Below are 17,240 nucleotides of genomic sequence, written 5' to 3'. Positions count from 1 at the left end.
AGGAATCCAAAACTCATTGACGCTATATATCTGATGCTGTCTGATATCCGATACGGTCTGACATGCTCTTGCGACAAATAAACGTCTCCCAACTTTCACATCAACCATCGACTCATTGAAACACATAAAAAGAAACAGGAAAGGAAAAGCAAAGATCATCTCGAATCTAGTAGACAGTAGAAACCTAGTCTAATAATCAAGCCGTGCCTACTGTCTAGGCCCACTCACCACCCAACCAGCGGTTGAAGAAGTCCAGACTGGCCTCGGGCTGGTCCATGGGCACCATGTGACCGCCGCCGTACAGACGGGCGAACGTAAAGTTGCCGTGGGACTTGATCTGGCCGATGTCCTTGCCCGAGCCGCCCAGCTTGAGGTCCTTGAGCGGCAGCGGGGCGTACTCCTTCTGGCCCGACCACTCGAGGGCCTCGGACCAGGCCTTGTTGCCCAGCCAGTTGCAGATGAAGTCGGCGTCGCCAGCGTAGAGCAGGACGGGGATCTCCTCCAGGATCCCGGGCACCAGGCGGTGGTACGGCTTCATCCAGTCACCGTGCATCAGGAAGTTGCGGTTGATGTCGAAGTTGCACGAGTCGTAGCCCTCGACCTCGGCGCCCACGGCCTTGCGCACCTCCGGCTTGTTCAGGTAGTCGCTGACCCAGCCCATAGCCGTGTAGCACAGGCTGCTGTCATCTTCACACTTGCTCCGCACGTCGTAGGGGTTCATGCCGGTGCGCTGGTACGGGCCGATCAAAGCGTTGTTGCAGTAGATCGAGGCCGGCACGCAGGTCCAGGCGCTCTCAGAGTTGTAGCAGGCATTGATCAGCGACTGGCAGCGCGGCAGAGCGTTGTCCATAGACTGGCAGGTGCTCTCGTCCAAGACGGACTTGTAACCACCCTCACCACAGGCCATGGGACGGTAGTACTCGTACTGAGTCAACCCGTCGGTCAGACCGTTGCCAATGAGGACGGACTGCAGGTTGATGTTGCGCTTCTTGTGCGACAGAATCTCCGACGCGAAGACAGGGATGTAATGGCCGCCGTACGACTCGCCCGCGATGTGGAAGTCCTGCTTCGCGTACTCGGGGAACTGGTTGAAGAAGAGGGTCAAGAGCGCATACACGTCCTTGCCTGCGGCCACGGTGTCCGAGACGGCCGAGCCACTGTACGAGTAGCCGACATTGACGGGCTGGTCAAGGAAGATGACCGAAGCGTTGGAGTTCCACGCATACTCGTTGTACACGGGCTTCAGGTTCTTGTCGATGCTGCTGGGGCCGAGCTCCATGAAGAGGCCGGTGAGGGAAGAGCACCCGGGACCGCCATTCAGCCACAGAACCACGGGGTCGTTCTCAGGGTCATTCCGGGACTCAAAGAACCCTATCAACCAGTTAGACGCAGTTAATCGGGAGACATTGAACAACTTCACTTACAGTAGAACAGATGCTTATCGTTCTCGTTATCATCGAGATAACCAGTATACTGCTTAACATCGGGGTCGATCCCGAGGACGCTGGGGTCGGCCTTCTTGACACGCAGATCATAGGTATCCAACTTGCCATCAACCTTACGCTCCTTCTCACCATCAGAGCCAGTGACCCAGACACTCTGAAGATCAGAGCCACGGACGACATGGTCCCAGTGGGAGTCCGGGCGACGGGTGTGCTTCTTCGGCAGCGAGAAGATGGGATTGCTGTCCATGCTGTCGGGGAAGTAGTTGGACACCTCCTCCCACAGCTTCTGGGCATCCCCAGTCAAGCTCTTCAGCTGTTCCTGGAAGTCATGAAGGGGCTTCGCGAAGCCCTTGAGCGTCTCTCGGGCGCCATCGACGAGGTTGTCCTCGGGAAGATCCGCAAGGAACTCTGCCGGGGCGTCATCCTCTTGGACCATGAGCGGCTGGCTGGGGAGAGCCGCAGAGGCCGCTCCGACCAGCAAAGCAGCGGGGAGAACCCTCATGATTATGGGGTGGATAATCTAACAGAAGGAGATGGATTGATGGTGAGATTCGAGGGTACCTAGCGGTGTAGATACCTTATCAGTCACTGTTATCACAAGGGGGCTGGGAAGGAGAGCGAGCGATAAGTTCAGAGAGGAGTTGGAGTGTGTTCTCAATAGACTTACAAGAATAGTAAATTGAAAAGATAGATGGAAACGGATGAAGAACCAGCTACAGGATGATGCAGACTGGAACGAAGATGGGAGAGAGAGAGAGAGAGAGAGAGAGAGTTGGAGCAGCAAAAGCGGAGGTGACGAGATGGGGATGGAAGCGGACGGGCGATGACGCCGGATGGATCAGGCAGCCAATCAGGCGCGCGTGCCTCGGGCGACAAGTCACAAGTCACGGCTGAGTCAGCTGCCGCTCCCGAACGAGGCACGGGACCAGTTGGCCCAATGGGGAAGGCGCATTGCTCTGCCCAGTGAATTGGAGGGGCGGGTACCTGCAAGTTGGACAGTATTATAGCTATATCATAGGTGGTAGATATTCAAGTAGGTAGCTAATAAATATGATAAGGGTAGTGTATGTTCAAGTGGTGTGGCGGTATGCTTGGGTCCGAGTATGTACATCAGTATGGTCTATACTATATATCTAACTGACATGATTATCCCAATACTGCATGTAAACAAACAATAACCCGGTAGACGCGTCACATGTTTGGCAGTCATAGTGAAGCAAATGCATGGCTGCTTAATATAAGCATGTTGACATATATTACCTGACAAGCGGACGCATCCGTTTGTACTGTTCCAAGACAGTTTGCCGACCGTCCAGAAGAGGATATTGGATGGTGACGACGGAGGTGGGATCCCAGGATCCCGTTTCCCGTCCGTTAGACAGGGCGATAGGGATACTCCATCATAGATTGTATTCGTGACGAAAGAGCCAAGGTCCATATCATCATGATCGACCAAATGCAAAACGGCATTCCAGCCATGATACACTGTCCCAAAATTAATCATACCCTATAGTCTGACCCTAGAGAACGGGAATCCCTCACGTCGAAAGTCGGAGTCTGTGGATGCGAGAAGCAGGTGCGGCGTTGTAGATAGTCGGTTCGTCTATCCCAAATCTGAGAGTCATACCCATCTCATATGTTCGTCGGACCGAGGCCATACAACCCCCGTGCACGCAGCCAACGATATAATCACACTTTCCATCATCGAAAGCCCAAGCCAGTCCTAGTCAAAAGCGTAGACCAAAACAATGGACACAACCGCAATCTACCACCAAACACACAGTCAGCAACCAGCCCATACCAGCAATATACCAACACCACTTTCTCACACCCCTTCTAGCCCCAGAAAAGCGCAGTGATAAACTCACCCCAACAAACCCCCCCGTAACAATCCCCAAATCCCAATTCCACGTCTTATGCACGCCCCTATGCAAGCGTTCCTGAAGACGAAAGTACCGCACGGCGCCGTCCAGCGTAACGTAGATCGCGAGGCCGAGGATAGCACACGCGAAAGCCTTGCCCACGACGCGTGTGTCGCTGTGTAGGACGAAGAGCTGGGCGGTGACGACTGCGAAGGAGGCGATTGCGTTGGAGGTGCGGATGTAGGCTAGGTGGGTTCGTTCGAGGGCTGTATTCAATTATTCATCAAGGTTAGCGATGGGGGTTTGGATATGGGGGAGGTTGTTGTTGTTGGGAGGGGGGAGATACCTAGGTAATCTCGTGGATCGTCTTCTTCTGCACGGAGGACTGGTCGGACGGTGGTTACCCACCAGGTGCTGATGCGACGCTTTAAGGCGATTTTGGGTTGATGTTGCGGCTGTGGCTGTGATTGCGATGACGGTGCGGAGGAGGATGAGGAAGGGGGTCGTGGCAGGTCTGATAATTCCAAGTCAGGCGGAGGGGTCGCATTTGTCGTCATTATTCAAATCATATTGGATACTCCATCATACTCCATAGATAATATTACCCAGGTAGTTAGATATACAAGGCACTCAATATCCAAAAAAGACTGGTAAGAGAATGCCCTGCAGTGGTACAGTTAGTTCTCCAAAAGCCAAGGAACCCAACAGCTCAAACTGACAAACGCCAAGACACCGCAACGGTCGGATGCGGGGGACTATAATCGCTTAGTACGGGGATTAGAGAGTAGCCCCAACTCCCGAATAAATCTTAGGTAACGTACTTTCCGCACATTCGGCTGGAAAGTCGGCGACTGGTGGGTATCACACGGACTTCCAGAACAGGTTGGAAGGGACTAGGTGCTGTATGTTGGCGGATTCACGTCAGGAACTAGTGGATTCGGTTGGGGATAGTACAGGTACTACGGAGTGGCTAAGTGGTGTCGGGGCGGGTTTGGTTGATGTTGTGTGGGGTGGGGTGCGACCGAGGGAGGTATGTAAGGTACATTGTTCTTTACAATGGGATTGTGTGATGTTGTATGTACTCTATCTGATTGGAGATAGCATGAATTAGAGATAACATGCTCTGGATGAGAAAGTAAGACTGATATTGGTAGATAGGTCGAGTAAGGTACCTTGAGTTAATTGCTTCAGAAAACGCGACGATAGCAAGCGAGGCGGATGGAGGGGAGGACGGAGAGGGCTTCATTCGGTCCCGCACGCCGATCGACTGTTTGTCGGTCTACCGTCTTGGCAGTCTATCAGTATCGGCACATCCCCGCTACACTTCAAGGGGTGATACGGAACCTTGCCTGCGACTTATACGTTGATCACAAGAATCAAATAAGGTGTTACAAGATAAGGAGAAAACAAACGGATACAGGGAGTCCATTAGTACAGTAGAAGTCAGTAGTACAGTACAAGAATCGGCCCAGCCCCTGAGAAACAAAAAAAAAGACACATCCAGACAGACAGACAGACACGCTCTATATCTAACAGTCCTTTTTTTTATTCCCCGTTCCGTCGTCAGTTTCCAGGGTTAGTTGGTCTTTCATTCCTGGTTTGGATAATAAGCCTCAGAACGGGTATTCGCGCAATTCGCCATGCAAGAAACCTAAACAATAAGATAAAACAAAAAAAACAAGTGGCTAGGCATCACTCGTCGTATGCGTATATGCGTCGTAGAAACACACTGTGTTGTTTCGGGGCCACGCAATAGTCGAGGCCTCCCTCGCGTCTCGACCGCGTGGCCTCACAGGTGTCTCGTATTGGTGCCCGGGCGGTGGAGTCGGACTCCGGTGCCCGACCATTTCAATGGTGAGATGGCAAGGTAGGGAGAAAAAATAAAATAGATGGAGAAAATCATGCGCACACCAGTGTCGCGGTGGAAGGAGACCAAAATGATGGACGAAAAGTCGTCAAGAAGTAAACGGTGGTCGGGTAAGAAAAAGGACCACTCGGACGGACCCGACAGGTACGATCAGGTACATATCTGCACGGCGTTCAACGCCCGTGACAGATCGTCGGGGGAGAAAGGCATGTACGTCCCCTTGGCCATGGGCGGCGGTGAGATGGGACGATAGACGGGCGAGGTATGCCGGACCGATTCCTTGTGGAACGGGGCGGCGGAGTCGTCCGGCATGAGGTTGACGTCCAAGAGCGTCTTCATCGAGCTGCTGTAGCTATCCGGGTCGACGGCGGTGGAAGACGACGAACCGTGGGTGTGGCGCTCCGAGGTATAGTCGCGAGGGTACATAATGGGCATGGCTAGGACCAGTCAGACTATCATCTCGACAAGCGGAATAGAGTCACGTGAAGGTGAACAGTAGGGGAGAAGGAAAACATACAGTCAGACTCAGGTAAACGGTCTTCGGGAGCAATCGGCTGCATCTGATCTGGCGCCACTTCCTCATCGTCGTAGTCGTGGCGCAGATGGTCGGGGACCGACGCACACGGCGAGAGAGACAGATCCATCGAGCGCGGACGACCGGCCTGGGCATCCCCGAAGGACCAGGCGGCCAGAGACTTTTGGTGTTCGCGGTCAAACGGACCCTTGAATTTCGAGGGGGGGACCTCATGTCGTCTGTAATATTCAATCTTGATACCGGTGTCCTTGTGTTTAGAGCCGCTGAAAGAGCGGCTGAACACCCGGCGCACTTTCTGTCGGATACTCATGATGAAGAGTGGACGTTCACGGAGGGGATCAGGGGACCGATTAATTGCGACTTTCACGACTCCAATGGCAATTCCATTGAATATCAACTAAGGGCCGACCTTTTCCAAGGCACCGAATTGGACGTGAGGGATGTGCAAGCACAGAGTACAGACGAGAGAGGATCAGCACACCGGCGGATCATACTTTGGCCCGGTTCGGCATGCGACACGAGGAGGGGGTGGAAGGGAGATTAGGGTAGAGGGGAGATTGGGGTGGTTGGTATAATGAGATAAGCCTGGAGAAAGAAGAGAGAGAGGAAAGAAAAGCAGCGGAAAGGCCGGGAGGAAAAGGGCAGCTATAATAACTCAGAACTCAGAAGGAAATGGTGCACAGTAAGACCAGGCCTCCGTACAGAGTTAATACTGAATGACCAACAACTCCGGCCGTCCAGTCCGTACCAGCAATTGGGAATTTAATTCAATGGGATTTGGGGGGGGGCGTCGAGCGAGAGACCATGTCGCAATGATTGGCGAACAGGATGGCCAGAAGGAATGATTGGCACAGTATTCAACTGTGGATGCTTCTCCATGGGGGTTTATGCAACCGCTAAAGGCGAACCCACCGCACCAATTTCCCCCATTCTCTTATCTTACCTGTTACGGACGTTCTCTTCAGTGGGTTGGAATCAGCCAAAGATCAGCCAAAGGTAGGTATAATCTAGGTAATGTTACCGTACAGGATGGATGCGGTCCCACTGAGAGAATTATCTGCTTGTCTCGGTCTTATGAACACATTGGTGTCTAACGCTGATAGACATGATGCAGTCATTTGTGCCTCACATCTGTCTGTAACAGTATTGATATTTTTTCTTTTTCCTACTATATTATTTAATTATCATTATTTTTAACATTATTATTCCCTCAAACATATACATAGCCCCGGGCAATGCAAGGCAATCGCCATAATAATAATAGTAACCATAGGCATCAATCAACCTTTATGAAGTTACAGTCGATTCAGCCGGCATGCTCCGCCCGGATGACTAAGGCACACCGTGGCGGTTCAGTCGGTTCTATCGTGTATGGAATTTATTAATTAAATGGACGAGTCATCAGGTTACATTGGCCCGGAACCAGCTCAACTGGACATTTTCCATGGTTCAGGTTTAAGTCCCTCGTCTAGACTAGTCGGGTGCCTCTTTCGACCCGGTTGTTGGAAAGCCGGATGGGCGGCAGCACTTGGAACTGTTCCAGGATGATTATTATTATTATTATTATTATTATTATTATTATTATTATTACTGTATTGTTATTATTCCCTCCCTGCAGCGAACAATTCCAGAATCACTCGGTCCGATCGTGGTCACCACCGACTGGGCAGGAAATGACCTCCGAGTTTGGTCCATCCACGTCACGGCTGATCGGGTTGTCCTTCCAGCGAGCAGACATATTGTCTACTCATGAGTTGTATACGGACTATATAAAATCAAATGAATAAAATGAAAGAAAGAAAAAAGGAAACAAGTAAGCGAAACCTATTCCGAAGCCACTGTGTAAGACAAGAATCAAATCGATCCCATCGTCGTCATAACGATCCACCGATAAGGATGGAGGGCAAATGAAAAGCAGACAGACCAGAAGCAGCCGGTTGCCCCGCTGGAGGGCCCGAGTCTATTCCGGCCCACTCGGCACAGGACTTCCGGGTTGGGTTGGGGGTGGGTTGCTCTTTTGGCATTATTGTGCTTAATGCTTTCAACAAGGCCGGCTGGCCCAATGGCAAGGCGCTTGACTACGAATCAAGAGATTGCAGGTTCGACCCCTGCGTCGGTCAATCTTTCTTTTTTTATTTCTTTTTGGTATTTCTTCTCGTTGATAGTATTTTTCTTAGCGTCAATTTATGGCCGTGCATCTATATCTATAATGGAGGTAATATTGTACTTAATGGTAGGCACAGGCACAGGCCTGTGCATACTTAAGGCAGATCTGCTTTGTTCTTCAAACAGTATCTATATTTGTCTAGGCTTCAACCTTCATCCGCTTTGTGTCCTGCCCGAGGAGAAACCCTTTGTCCTGCCCGAGGAGAAACCCGATAGGCAACAGGGTAGTCCCAGCACATACTCCAGTCTCCATGTTGTGGTCCCCAATCAAGGACCAGCTGAACCATCTGACCGGTCAAGTCCGATTAGGCATTCAGGTTGGTTAGAGGCGCAAGGGTTCAGTGGTCGAGGATGCCGATGATGTCATGCCACTTGTTCAGCCCTCCACCACGACGACCGCCACTCTGACCATGCGTTTCCTTCTGGAAGGACTATCGATTCTACAGCCTTTGCTTGATCGGGTGGGATGCATGGTTTTTATATTGTAGGACAGCATGTCGCTAGTCGACATCTGCGGCTTTGTGTGGCTGCTAGCTTGCTGGCCTGACTAAGATATGAGTGCGTTGGTGATATACTTGTTCATTCTTTGTATATTATTTTATTCTTTTCATGATACTGTATTATATGGTAGTATACCTAGTACATTATTTTTCTTTCTTTTCTCTTGATGCCCCATACCAATTACTCTGACAGTGGCAATCAAGCTTAGCATACCTGGGCGACATCCAACATGACGTCATGGCTGTTTGCGTCCAAAACACACAAACGGCCAGCCGAAAAAAGCCCAGAGATTCGGAGCCGAAAGAATGCAATAATCACCAACGCGCTAATGCTAATTTCCTGAACCATTTGTTGGTGTAGAATGAAATCATAATCGATCAATTTAATTGACCTCATTTCGTAGTATTCCTTTCATTTTATTCATTATATTCATCGTATTCATCATATTCATCATATCCATTGGAATTCTGATTATCTAATACCTTGTTGCAATAAGATATATCTTATAACCCCTATTTATGCGGGGATTGGGGCAATCTGGCCAGTTTGCCCTCCACCATGCCGCTTCTGGCTAGTCTCGTGGCTGGCAGCTGCAGGCACACGAGCGATCGCCGGAAACTTCATGATTAGATTGAGGAGGTAGATAGAAAGGTGTATACTGTATAGAATAGAACCATAGATTGATGGAAGTATCCGCATTCGGCGGCTCTGTCTGGCCCACTGCTTCTATAATTAAGTCCACGGTCACGGTATGGATCCGTCTGGATTAGGATCTGTCGCCCAGAATCGCCGTCAGCGGAAATGTCCTTGTGTGTAGATTGCGATCCGCGACTGAGCAGGGATTGGTCCTTTGAAACGTGAGATGAAAGAAAGGAACGAATTGAACGAATCGAGAAATCTGAGAGACATGGGAGACAATGGAGAGAGAGTAAGAAGAAACCGTTATAGGTGGAGAAACCATGTGACCCTGCATTGTTCAGTCCTCATCGTTTTGTGCAGAACTCTCTGGATCTTTTCTGTGTAGTAGTAATTTTCACCTCCTGATGGAATGGACGACTCTCTGACCATTCTGACCACATCTACTACTTTTTCCCCCCTAAACTGGTGTCGTTGACTGACTACCTTACTCCCTACTACCGAGACTATCCCTCGCGGATTAACGTTCGCCGAAAAGAAGGGCATTCGGAAAGAACCAGGGCAACATACCAGGACTTCTTCCCGCCCCTGACTTCCCTCCCTCGCACTTTTGACCCTGTCAACAACCTCCATAACTCAATCATTCGGACGGTCGTGGGAATTGTCGCAAACTCCCGTCCATCTCCTCCTGCAACCTCTCTTTTTGTGAGTCTCTTCCATCCACCTCCCACTCGGGTCGTCAGTCCCTCCAATGCGCACACTTAGTTTCCCCACGCGCATTCTCCTCGCATCTTTCGCCTCCCCGCTGTCGTCATCGCTACGTGGCCAACTCGCTGACTCGTGTCGCTGTTAGGTTCATCCATCACCATGCCGAAGAAGGGAGGAAAGAAGAACAAGTCCAAGGCCCGGTCGAGCGGTGCTGCCGCCGCCGCTGCTGCCGCGAACAAGCCTACCGAGGCCCCGACCCCTGTGTGAGTTCTCCCGCCCCTCTCTTCACCGCTAGTCGCGAATGGTCGCTGACTGACCCTCTCGCATACAGCGTCGTCCAGGGCAATGGCATCTCGGAAACCCCTATCCAGAGCGAAGGACCCGCGACAACCGTCGCCGATACTAAGGATGCGGTGACGGCGGAGGGTGCCTCCACCACCCAAGATGCTGCCGACAAGGCCAAGGCCGGTGTCGAACAGGAGGGAACCAGTAAGTGGATGATCGCGGAAAAGGTGTCCCCGCCCTCGCTGACTGTTTGCCCCTCTCTGTAGCTACTGTGCCCGGAATCGCCGCGCAGGAACCTACCGTGACGTCGGATGCCGCGGCTGCCTCGACGTCGCTCCCCGAGCGCATCAAGGAGCCCAGTGCGGAGGAAGTGAAGACCACCACCGCGCAGCCCACTGCCGCCGCGAGCGCCGCTGAGACCCAGCCCCAGGTCGTCCCGGGCCTCGGTGCGGACCCGCGCGACAAGGGACCGGCCCTGCATGTGCCGGGTCTGTCCGCGACGGAGGAGAAGGCCGCCAGCGCTGCCGTCCCCAGCACATCCGCACAGACCGTGGCCGCCGAGACGGCCGCCCCCACGGGCGCCTCCGCCGCTGCCGGCCAGCTCGACGCCAAGAAGACCGAGGCCCCTAAGCCGCAGCCCCAGCCCGTCCCGGCTACGGCCCCCATTCCGGTTGCCACCAGCCCCACCACGGCCACCACGGCGCCGTCGGGTGCGGCCGAGCCTACGGGCAAGGCCCCTGCCAGCGTGACCCCCGCGCCTGCCGCGGCTGACTCCGGTGCGGCGACGGCTACCGCCAAGCGGTCTTCGCTGGACCAGGCCAAGGAGGAGCTGAGCCAGCAGGCCCAGGCCGCGGACGAGAAGACCCAGGCTGCTGCTACGCAGCCCACCAAGGGTAAGGCCGCCGGCGAGCCCCAAGTGGCCGCTGCGGCTGCCGGTGCGGCCACGGCGCCCCCGGCCGCGGTGGCTCCGGCCAAGGAGACCGCTGCGAAGGACCCCGCCCGCGCGGCTGCCCAGGAGGCCGCCAAGAAGGACGCGAGCAAGGAGGCGGCCAAGGAGACCGCGAAGCCGGAGACGAGCCAGACCGCCACCCAGGGCACTGCCGCCCAGGGTGCCTCCACTCAGGAGACCACCTCCGCCCCCGAGGCCACCAAAGCCCAGCCCTCCGAGCAGATCCAGAAGCCCGAGGAGGCCAAGACCCGCGAGCCGCAAGTCGGCCAGGAGGCCGAGCAGGCCGGCCAGAAGCCCGAGGAGGGCAAGTCCCTGCAGGATAAGGCCCAGGAGATGGCCAAGGCCGAGGTGAACAAGGCCCAGGAGAATGCCAAGGCCGACAAGCGCAAGAGTGGGTTCTTCGGCTGGCTCAAGCGCAAGTTCAAGTGAACGGCGCCATGAAGTTTCCTTTTTCCTTCCTTTCCTTTGTTCGGTTTGATTTGGGCCGATGGATACGCCGCGGAGCCTTTGATGCTGATACCCATGTGGACGTTGGACGCTTCTACCGGAAGATCTCACCAAAAAGAAAACTATAAAAAAAAAAAAAAAAAAAGAAGCAACGAAAAGAGAGATCGAAAAGAGAGAACGAAAACGAAAAACACAACCAACCCAGATACAATCTGCGAAGATGTAATGAAGGACGGCATGGTGTACGATATGTGACAATACCAGCACAGAAGGATTATTTGTGTTGTTCGATGGGTGCGACTTGTTTTGATTGTGCCGTGTTCATTTGCTATTCCCTCCCCGTTGACTGTTTTGACGTGACCTTGTTCGAGTAGTTGTCAGCGAGGATGATTAATTCGGATGCGTCCATTGTGTTGAGATTTCCCATCATTGTGTCTTGTGTATTGTGTGTTGAGATTGGATTGATTAGTTTAATGATATTTCTTATGTTTGTCTTTATCTGGTTCGGACGGGGTTAGTAGGAGAGGTCTTGATTGTACGATCGTATGACTTGACTTGCTGGGCTTTGAGAGGTGTTGTCGTATAGTAAGGTAGTAGTACTTCATCAGCCCATCGTAGGTGCCTGCTTAGCGCTCTATATTAATTCCAGGGTTGTTGAGCACCATATAAATAGTAGGTACTTAACCCACAACACGCTCCGCGATCAGTCTCATAACATATAACTCTCAGGAGAGATCCATATGATATACGTACGTCTCTATTTATTCATCCATGATTTACATATCCATCACATCTGAGCTCTCATACCGACAATGGCAGTAGATAGACATCACGTGAGGGTGTACATCCTGCTATGCATGCACAAGGGTCATCGAGATCATGTGATGTGATGCATTACCAGCAAGTGATTCAACTAAGTTCGCTCGCTCAATTGAAGATAGGAGGTGGGCAAGTACCTCCTAGGTAGGTATCCCGACGATGGTGGTCCAACAGATGCGTACTCTATACGTTGGTGACACAGTCATACAGTATGTACGCCGACGGCTGTTGCTGGGTTACGGGATAGCCTTGCTTTGTACTGTACAAGCTGAGGACGCTATCTATCTATCTTACTATCTACCAGGATATCCAGTCGATTATTGAATCGAGTTACAGCTGGGATCTGCTGTTTAGAAATTAATCCAAGAATCAAGGATGAACTCGCTATAGCTCCATCCAGAAACCTAAGTATCCAACATGTTTACACGCGCCGTGTGCGCGCGGACAGCGCAGGCCGCATCACATCGAGCTTGCTTTAAGGTGGGTTTACGGAGATTTAAAATCTATCATTTGCGGAAGTCTAACGGTGCGTTATACATATCTATTATCAAAGACATCCATCTCAAAGCTAAGAACAAATAGACGAATCCCTCTTCACATACACCACCGGCCGCTTCCTCTACAACGAACGCGCGCGTCTGCGCGAACGATACGTGCCGTTCAACACCACAGCACTCAAGCAAGCCATTTCAAAGCACGTAGGTCATGGGCATGTCCAGTCCCTTACAAAACTCAGCGAGGGGGGCTTCAATCGGGTTCTCCTAGCCACGATGGAAGATGGGTTCAAAGCCATTGTCAAAATCCCATACTGGATATCTGTCCCTAGGACGTATGTCACTACTAGTGAGGTTGCCACTCTTACGTTCCTCAGATCGAAGGGGATTCCCGTTCCGGAGGTGTATGGGTGGTCTTCATCTTCCACAACGGATAAGCCCATTGGGGTTGAGTACATCATAATGGAACACGTCCCGGGGGTGGGGGCTGACACGCGCTGATACGATAACGACAAGTATCAGAAGCATGCGCTGGTGACGGGGATTGTGGATGTTGAGAAACGGCTGTTTAGCATTCCGTTTGGGGCGGTGGGGAGTATTTACTTTAAGAAGGATGTTGAGACCCGGTTTCAGGCCCCGCTGTATGTGCCCGGGACGGTGGATGAGGATGGGGATGGGGATGTGTATTGTATTGGGCCGAGTGCTGATTACATGTTTTGGTATGGGAGGAGGGGGGGTGGAAGGTTGATAGGGGGCCTTGTATGTTTGCTTCCAACTGTGAAGTATAGCGTGCATCAGAGCTGACTCTTCTAGGGCGCGATCCCAAGGATTATCTTGTTGCGACGGCAGAAAAAGAAGTCAAGTGGGTGGAGAAGTATAGCAAACCGCTGGAGCCGGATTTCCCCCACAATACCGTCTTTCCTGGCGTGCGACAGCCGCAGGAGTATCTGGAGCTTCTTAGGAAGTATCAGTCTATCGCACCGTATCTTCTTCCAAGAGAGCTGGGTCGTCCGACTCTGCGCCATCCGGGTATTCATCTTGACTTCGCAAAGATATGCTATACTGACTGTTACAGACCTCACACCAAGCAACGTCTTCATCTGCCCCGACACATTCAAAGTCACATCCATCATCGACTGGCAACACACGTTTATCACGCCACTGGTTCTCGCAGCCGGATACCCTCGACTATTCGAGAATCCTGACCCCGAGCCTCCCACGGGGTTGATCCCGCCAAAGTACCCTCCTGAGTACGACGATGAAACCCGACGAAAAGGCCCAAGTCGACGAGCTAATCCGACGACAAAGTCTCTTCTACCTGTACCGCGTGTTCAACGGCGGTCTCAACAAATTGCACCTTCAAGCTCTACAGGACCCTCTCATCCTCTAATGGCAGCAGCTCGTGGACGCCGCAGGCCGCCAGTGGTCAGGTAATATGATCTCGCTGCGCGGTGCTCTCATGCGCATATGTGAGCTCTGGCCTCATCTTTCTGTCCCAGATGAATGCCCCATTAGGTTCTCGGAGCAGGAAGTTCGTGAGCAGGCGGAGAGTGAGCGTATGTGGTATGACTTGAATGCGCTTGTTGGTCACTGGCGGCGTGAACTTGGGGGACTCTCAGAGGAGGGTTGGATTCCTGCTGAGAATTATGATGCGGCAGTGCAGAGGAATGAGTCTTTGAGGGAGGAGTTCTCGGATGGTGCGAGTCCTGATGAGTTGGGGAAGATTCGTCGCGGCTGGCCTTTTCGGGATCTTGAGGACTTCTATTGATATATCAACGATATAATCACTGGGGCCATGTATGAATACTAGTACAATCAACTAATAAAGTATAACTGTACCGATTTAGTAATTCTATGACATAAAGTGACCAACGATCCACATCGTCATCTCCCCACCAGCCCCACGAGCATCACTCAACCCGTGAATCAGTGACTCCCAATCCTTCTACTCCAACACACTGCCCGGTTTCTACTCGGGATCCACTCCCCCTCCAATCCGGATCAAGCTTTCACCAAGCCTTTCCCCGTAGTCACCCAGACTAGTCCAGTCGCCTGTTTCAACCGGCGGGGCACGTCAGCCGCTCAGCCCTCGTCATCCCAGCCTCAGCCAGTCGCGTCGGATTTCCCCTCACCGCAAGACAGTGGCGCTGCCTCGGTGACACGCCTGACGTGGCTGTTGAGGGGTTTAAATGCCCCTCCTCTGCCATGTTTCTCTCTGCCATTCTACATCTTTGGATTCTACAGACATTGTATCGCAATCATGGTTCACCTTGCTCAAGTCCACCGCGATAGTTCGGTTGATCAACGCCTTGACTCGCTCTCGCTGGAGAGTGAGGAAGATGGGCCTTTCTCCAGTGTGTATGGCACGCGCTTCGCGGCGGAGCAGCTGCCGTTGACGGAGATGCCGGAGCGCGAGATGCCTCGTGAGGTTGCGTACCGGATGATCAAGGACGAGCTGAGCTTGGATGGGAATCCAATTCTCAAGTATGTATAACAACATTGGGAGAAGTATGGTGCTAACGTATCCAGCCTGGCGAGTTTCGTCACGACCTACATGGTAAACACCCTACACATAACCCCAATGAAACATACCCAGTATACTAACTAAAACAGGAAGAAGAAGCCGAAAAACTCATGGCCGAGTCCCTCAGCAAGAACTTCATCGACTACGAAGAATACCCCCAAACAGCCGAGATTCAAAACCGCTGCGTGAACATGATCGCGCGCCTCTTCAACGCGCCCACAGACTCCACCAACGACCACCCAATGGGCACCTCCACCGTCGGCTCCTCCGAGGCCATCATGCTCGGCTCCCTCGCCCTCAAGCGCCGCTGGCAGCACAAGCGCAAAGCCGCCGGCCAAGACGCCTCCCGCCCCAACATCGTCATGAACAGCGCCGTGCAAGTCTGCTGGGAAAAAGCCGCCCGCTACTTCGACATCGAAGAGCGCTACGTCTACTGCACTGACGAGCGCTACGTCATCGACCCCCAGCAAGCCGTCGACCTCGTCGACGAAAACACCATCGGCATCTGCGCCATCCTCGGCACTACCTACACCGGCGAATACGAGGACATCAAAGCCATCAACGACCTGCTGATCGAGCGCGACCTCGACTGCCCCATCCACGTCGACGCCGCCAGCGGCGGCTTCGTCGCGCCCTTCGTCGCCCCGGCGCTCGAGTGGGACTTCCGGCTGGAGAAGGTCGTCTCGATCAACGTGTCCGGCCACAAGTACGGGCTCGTCTACCCGGGCGTGGGGTGGGTCGTCTGGCGCTCGCCGGAGTACCTCCCGCAAGACCTCATCTTCAACATCAACTACCTGGGCGCGGAGCAAGCGAGCTTCACGCTGAACTTTTCCAAGGGCGCGTCGCAGGTCATCGGCCAATACTACCAGATGATCCGGCTCGGCCGGCGCGGGTTCCGCGCGATCATGGTGAACATCACCCGCATCGCAGACTACCTCGCCGAGCAGCTGGAGAAGATGGGCTTCCAGATTCTCAGCCAAGGCGGGGGGCGCGGTCTGCCCGTCGTGGCGTTCAAGCTGGCCAACAAGGAAGAGGGGCATTTCGACGAGACGACGCTGGCGCACCAGCTACGCGAGAGGGGGTGGATTGTGCCTGCTTACACGATGGCGCCGAACAGTGGCTCGATGAAGCTGATGCGGGTTGTTGTGCGCGAGGACTTCAGCATGAGTCGGTGTGATGCGCTGTTGGCGGATTTTAAGCTCGCGCTGAAGACGCTGGGTGATATGGATGAGGAGATGGTGAAGAAGTTTCAGCGGTATGTCTCTCCCTATTTCTACTTGATTTTAGATCTGGTGTATGTGATACTAACTGTGATGATGATAGACACGTCCAAACTCACACTGTCCACTCGCATAAAGCGAAGCACAGTCACCCGCACTACAAGGGGGAGAAGCACTCGCTGCAGGGCAAGTCGGGGAAGACGCATGGGGTTTGCTGATTGAATAGATAGGATTGTGCCTTTCTGCAGTTCAATCTTTGATGTGAGATGGATTATATCTACTGTCTTATCTAGATAGATAATGTATCTTGGGTCTAACAATTCAGAGTAACCTATGATAGAAATGAATCAATTATGACAAGAAGTATCATAAAGAAGAATATTCAGCATAAACACATAGATTCATTGATCAAAACAGACAAGAGTAGAAGAACAGAAAAAAAAGATAAGGGAATATAACGGACTAGAATAAATACAAAAGAGCGACGAAAAGAAGAAATTAGGGCTCGCCAGTCACGGGACAAAACATTCCTTCTCCTCGAGCCTATTCACTCTATATTCTACTTCATTGCACTATATATCCAAGTGCGCCATTCTATACGGCCTCTACACATACAATAACCCCAAATTACCCCAACAGAGCAATGCGAAGATCGACAGCCATCCACGTGTCTCGTGAGGGGTACATGTACATCCATCCATCCATCCATCCATACATGTCCATCCACTCTTCCCCCATTCAATCCCCCATCTATATAACGTATACTATACTCCAACTCTATC

At 52.5% G+C, this 17,240-nt stretch overlaps 6 protein-coding genes and 1 non-coding gene across 7 annotated transcripts; 4 read left to right on the top strand and 3 right to left on the bottom strand.

The window, feature by feature from the left end:
- Positions 1-109: 109 nt before the first annotated feature.
- On the bottom strand, positions 110-2,176 carry cp3 (carboxypeptidase C PRC1). The gene is made up of 2 exons (XM_024841014.1): positions 1,425-2,176; positions 110-1,371 (listed from the first exon to the last, which is right to left on the bottom strand). Exons 1-2 carry the CDS (start codon positions 1,945-1,947, stop codon positions 215-217), a joined length of 1,680 nt encoding a protein of 559 aa, XP_024695293.1. The 5' UTR covers positions 1,948-2,176; the 3' UTR covers positions 110-214.
- A 992-nt stretch (positions 2,177-3,168) lies between these two features.
- On the bottom strand, positions 3,169-3,872 carry P168DRAFT_325533 (YidH family protein; the record flags this gene model as incomplete). Its single annotated transcript, XM_024841013.1, has 3 exons — positions 3,654-3,872; positions 3,314-3,573; positions 3,169-3,210 (listed from the first exon to the last, which is right to left on the bottom strand). Exons 1-3 carry the CDS (start codon positions 3,862-3,864, stop codon positions 3,169-3,171), a joined length of 513 nt encoding a protein of 170 aa, XP_024695292.1. The 5' UTR covers positions 3,865-3,872.
- A 1,452-nt stretch (positions 3,873-5,324) lies between these two features.
- On the bottom strand, positions 5,325-6,019 carry P168DRAFT_280085 (uncharacterized protein; the record flags this gene model as incomplete). The annotated part of the gene is made up of 2 exons (XM_024835846.1): positions 5,325-5,611; positions 5,692-6,019. The coding sequence occupies 2 exons, from the start codon at positions 6,017-6,019 to the stop codon at positions 5,325-5,327; spliced, it is 615 nt and encodes a 204-aa protein (XP_024695291.1).
- Positions 6,020-7,757: 1,738 nt separating this feature from the next.
- Positions 7,758-7,829, top strand: P168DRAFT_t62. Its single transcript has one exon. It is a non-coding gene; the product is annotated as a tRNA-Arg (tRNA).
- Positions 7,830-9,402: 1,573 nt separating this feature from the next.
- Positions 9,403-11,549, top strand: P168DRAFT_288612 (uncharacterized protein). Its single transcript, XM_024836828.1, has 4 exons — positions 9,403-9,717; positions 9,866-9,983; positions 10,052-10,209; positions 10,272-11,549. Exons 2-4 carry the CDS (start codon positions 9,880-9,882, stop codon positions 11,381-11,383), a joined length of 1,374 nt encoding a protein of 457 aa, XP_024695290.1. The 5' UTR covers positions 9,403-9,717; positions 9,866-9,879; the 3' UTR covers positions 11,384-11,549.
- Positions 11,550-12,637: 1,088 nt separating this feature from the next.
- P168DRAFT_295685 (uncharacterized protein) lies at positions 12,638-14,482 on the top strand (the record flags this gene model as incomplete). Its single annotated transcript, XM_024838056.1, has 6 exons — positions 12,638-12,746; positions 12,803-13,194; positions 13,231-13,473; positions 13,542-13,743; positions 13,790-13,996; positions 14,130-14,482. 6 exons carry the CDS (start codon positions 12,638-12,640, stop codon positions 14,480-14,482), a joined length of 1,506 nt encoding a protein of 501 aa, XP_024695289.1.
- A 400-nt stretch (positions 14,483-14,882) lies between these two features.
- P168DRAFT_325529 (glutamate decarboxylase) lies at positions 14,883-16,798 on the top strand. Its single transcript, XM_024841012.1, has 4 exons — positions 14,883-15,198; positions 15,244-15,271; positions 15,328-16,493; positions 16,562-16,798. Exons 1-4 carry the CDS (start codon positions 14,975-14,977, stop codon positions 16,674-16,676), a joined length of 1,533 nt encoding a protein of 510 aa, XP_024695288.1. The 5' UTR covers positions 14,883-14,974; the 3' UTR covers positions 16,677-16,798.
- The last annotated feature ends 442 nt before the right edge of the window (positions 16,799-17,240 follow it).

This window comes from Aspergillus campestris, assembly GCF_002847485.1.
Source record: "Aspergillus campestris IBT 28561 chromosome Unknown P168scaffold_3, whole genome shotgun sequence".
Taxonomy (NCBI): domain Eukaryota; kingdom Fungi; phylum Ascomycota; class Eurotiomycetes; order Eurotiales; family Aspergillaceae; genus Aspergillus; species Aspergillus campestris.
The sequence above is the reverse complement of the archived record's forward strand: the minus strand, read 5'-3'. Positions and strand labels throughout refer to the sequence as shown.

Excerpts from the sequence above, each read along its gene's own strand:
- cp3 (XM_024841014.1), bottom strand. The coding sequence starts at position 1,947 with ATGAGGGTTCTCCCCGCTGCTTTGCTGGTCGGAGCGGCCTCTGCGGCT. Across the intron at positions 1,372-1,424 it reads CGATAAGCATCTGTTCTACT|GGTTCTTTGAGTCCCGGAAT; the intron begins GTAAGTGAAGTT and ends ACTGGTTGATAG.
- P168DRAFT_325529 (XM_024841012.1), top strand. The coding sequence starts at position 14,975 with ATGGTTCACCTTGCTCAAGTCCACCGCGATAGTTCGGTTGATCAACGC. Across the intron at positions 15,272-15,327 it reads GTTTCGTCACGACCTACATG|GAAGAAGAAGCCGAAAAACT; the intron begins GTAAACACCCTA and ends TAACTAAAACAG. Across the intron at positions 16,494-16,561 it reads ATGGTGAAGAAGTTTCAGCG|ACACGTCCAAACTCACACTG; the intron begins GTATGTCTCTCC and ends TGATGATGATAG.
- P168DRAFT_288612 (XM_024836828.1), top strand. The coding sequence starts at position 9,880 with ATGCCGAAGAAGGGAGGAAAGAAGAACAAGTCCAAGGCCCGGTCGAGC. Across the intron at positions 9,984-10,051 it reads ACCGAGGCCCCGACCCCTGT|CGTCGTCCAGGGCAATGGCA; the intron begins GTGAGTTCTCCC and ends TCTCGCATACAG. Across the intron at positions 10,210-10,271 it reads TGTCGAACAGGAGGGAACCA|CTACTGTGCCCGGAATCGCC; the intron begins GTAAGTGGATGA and ends CCCTCTCTGTAG.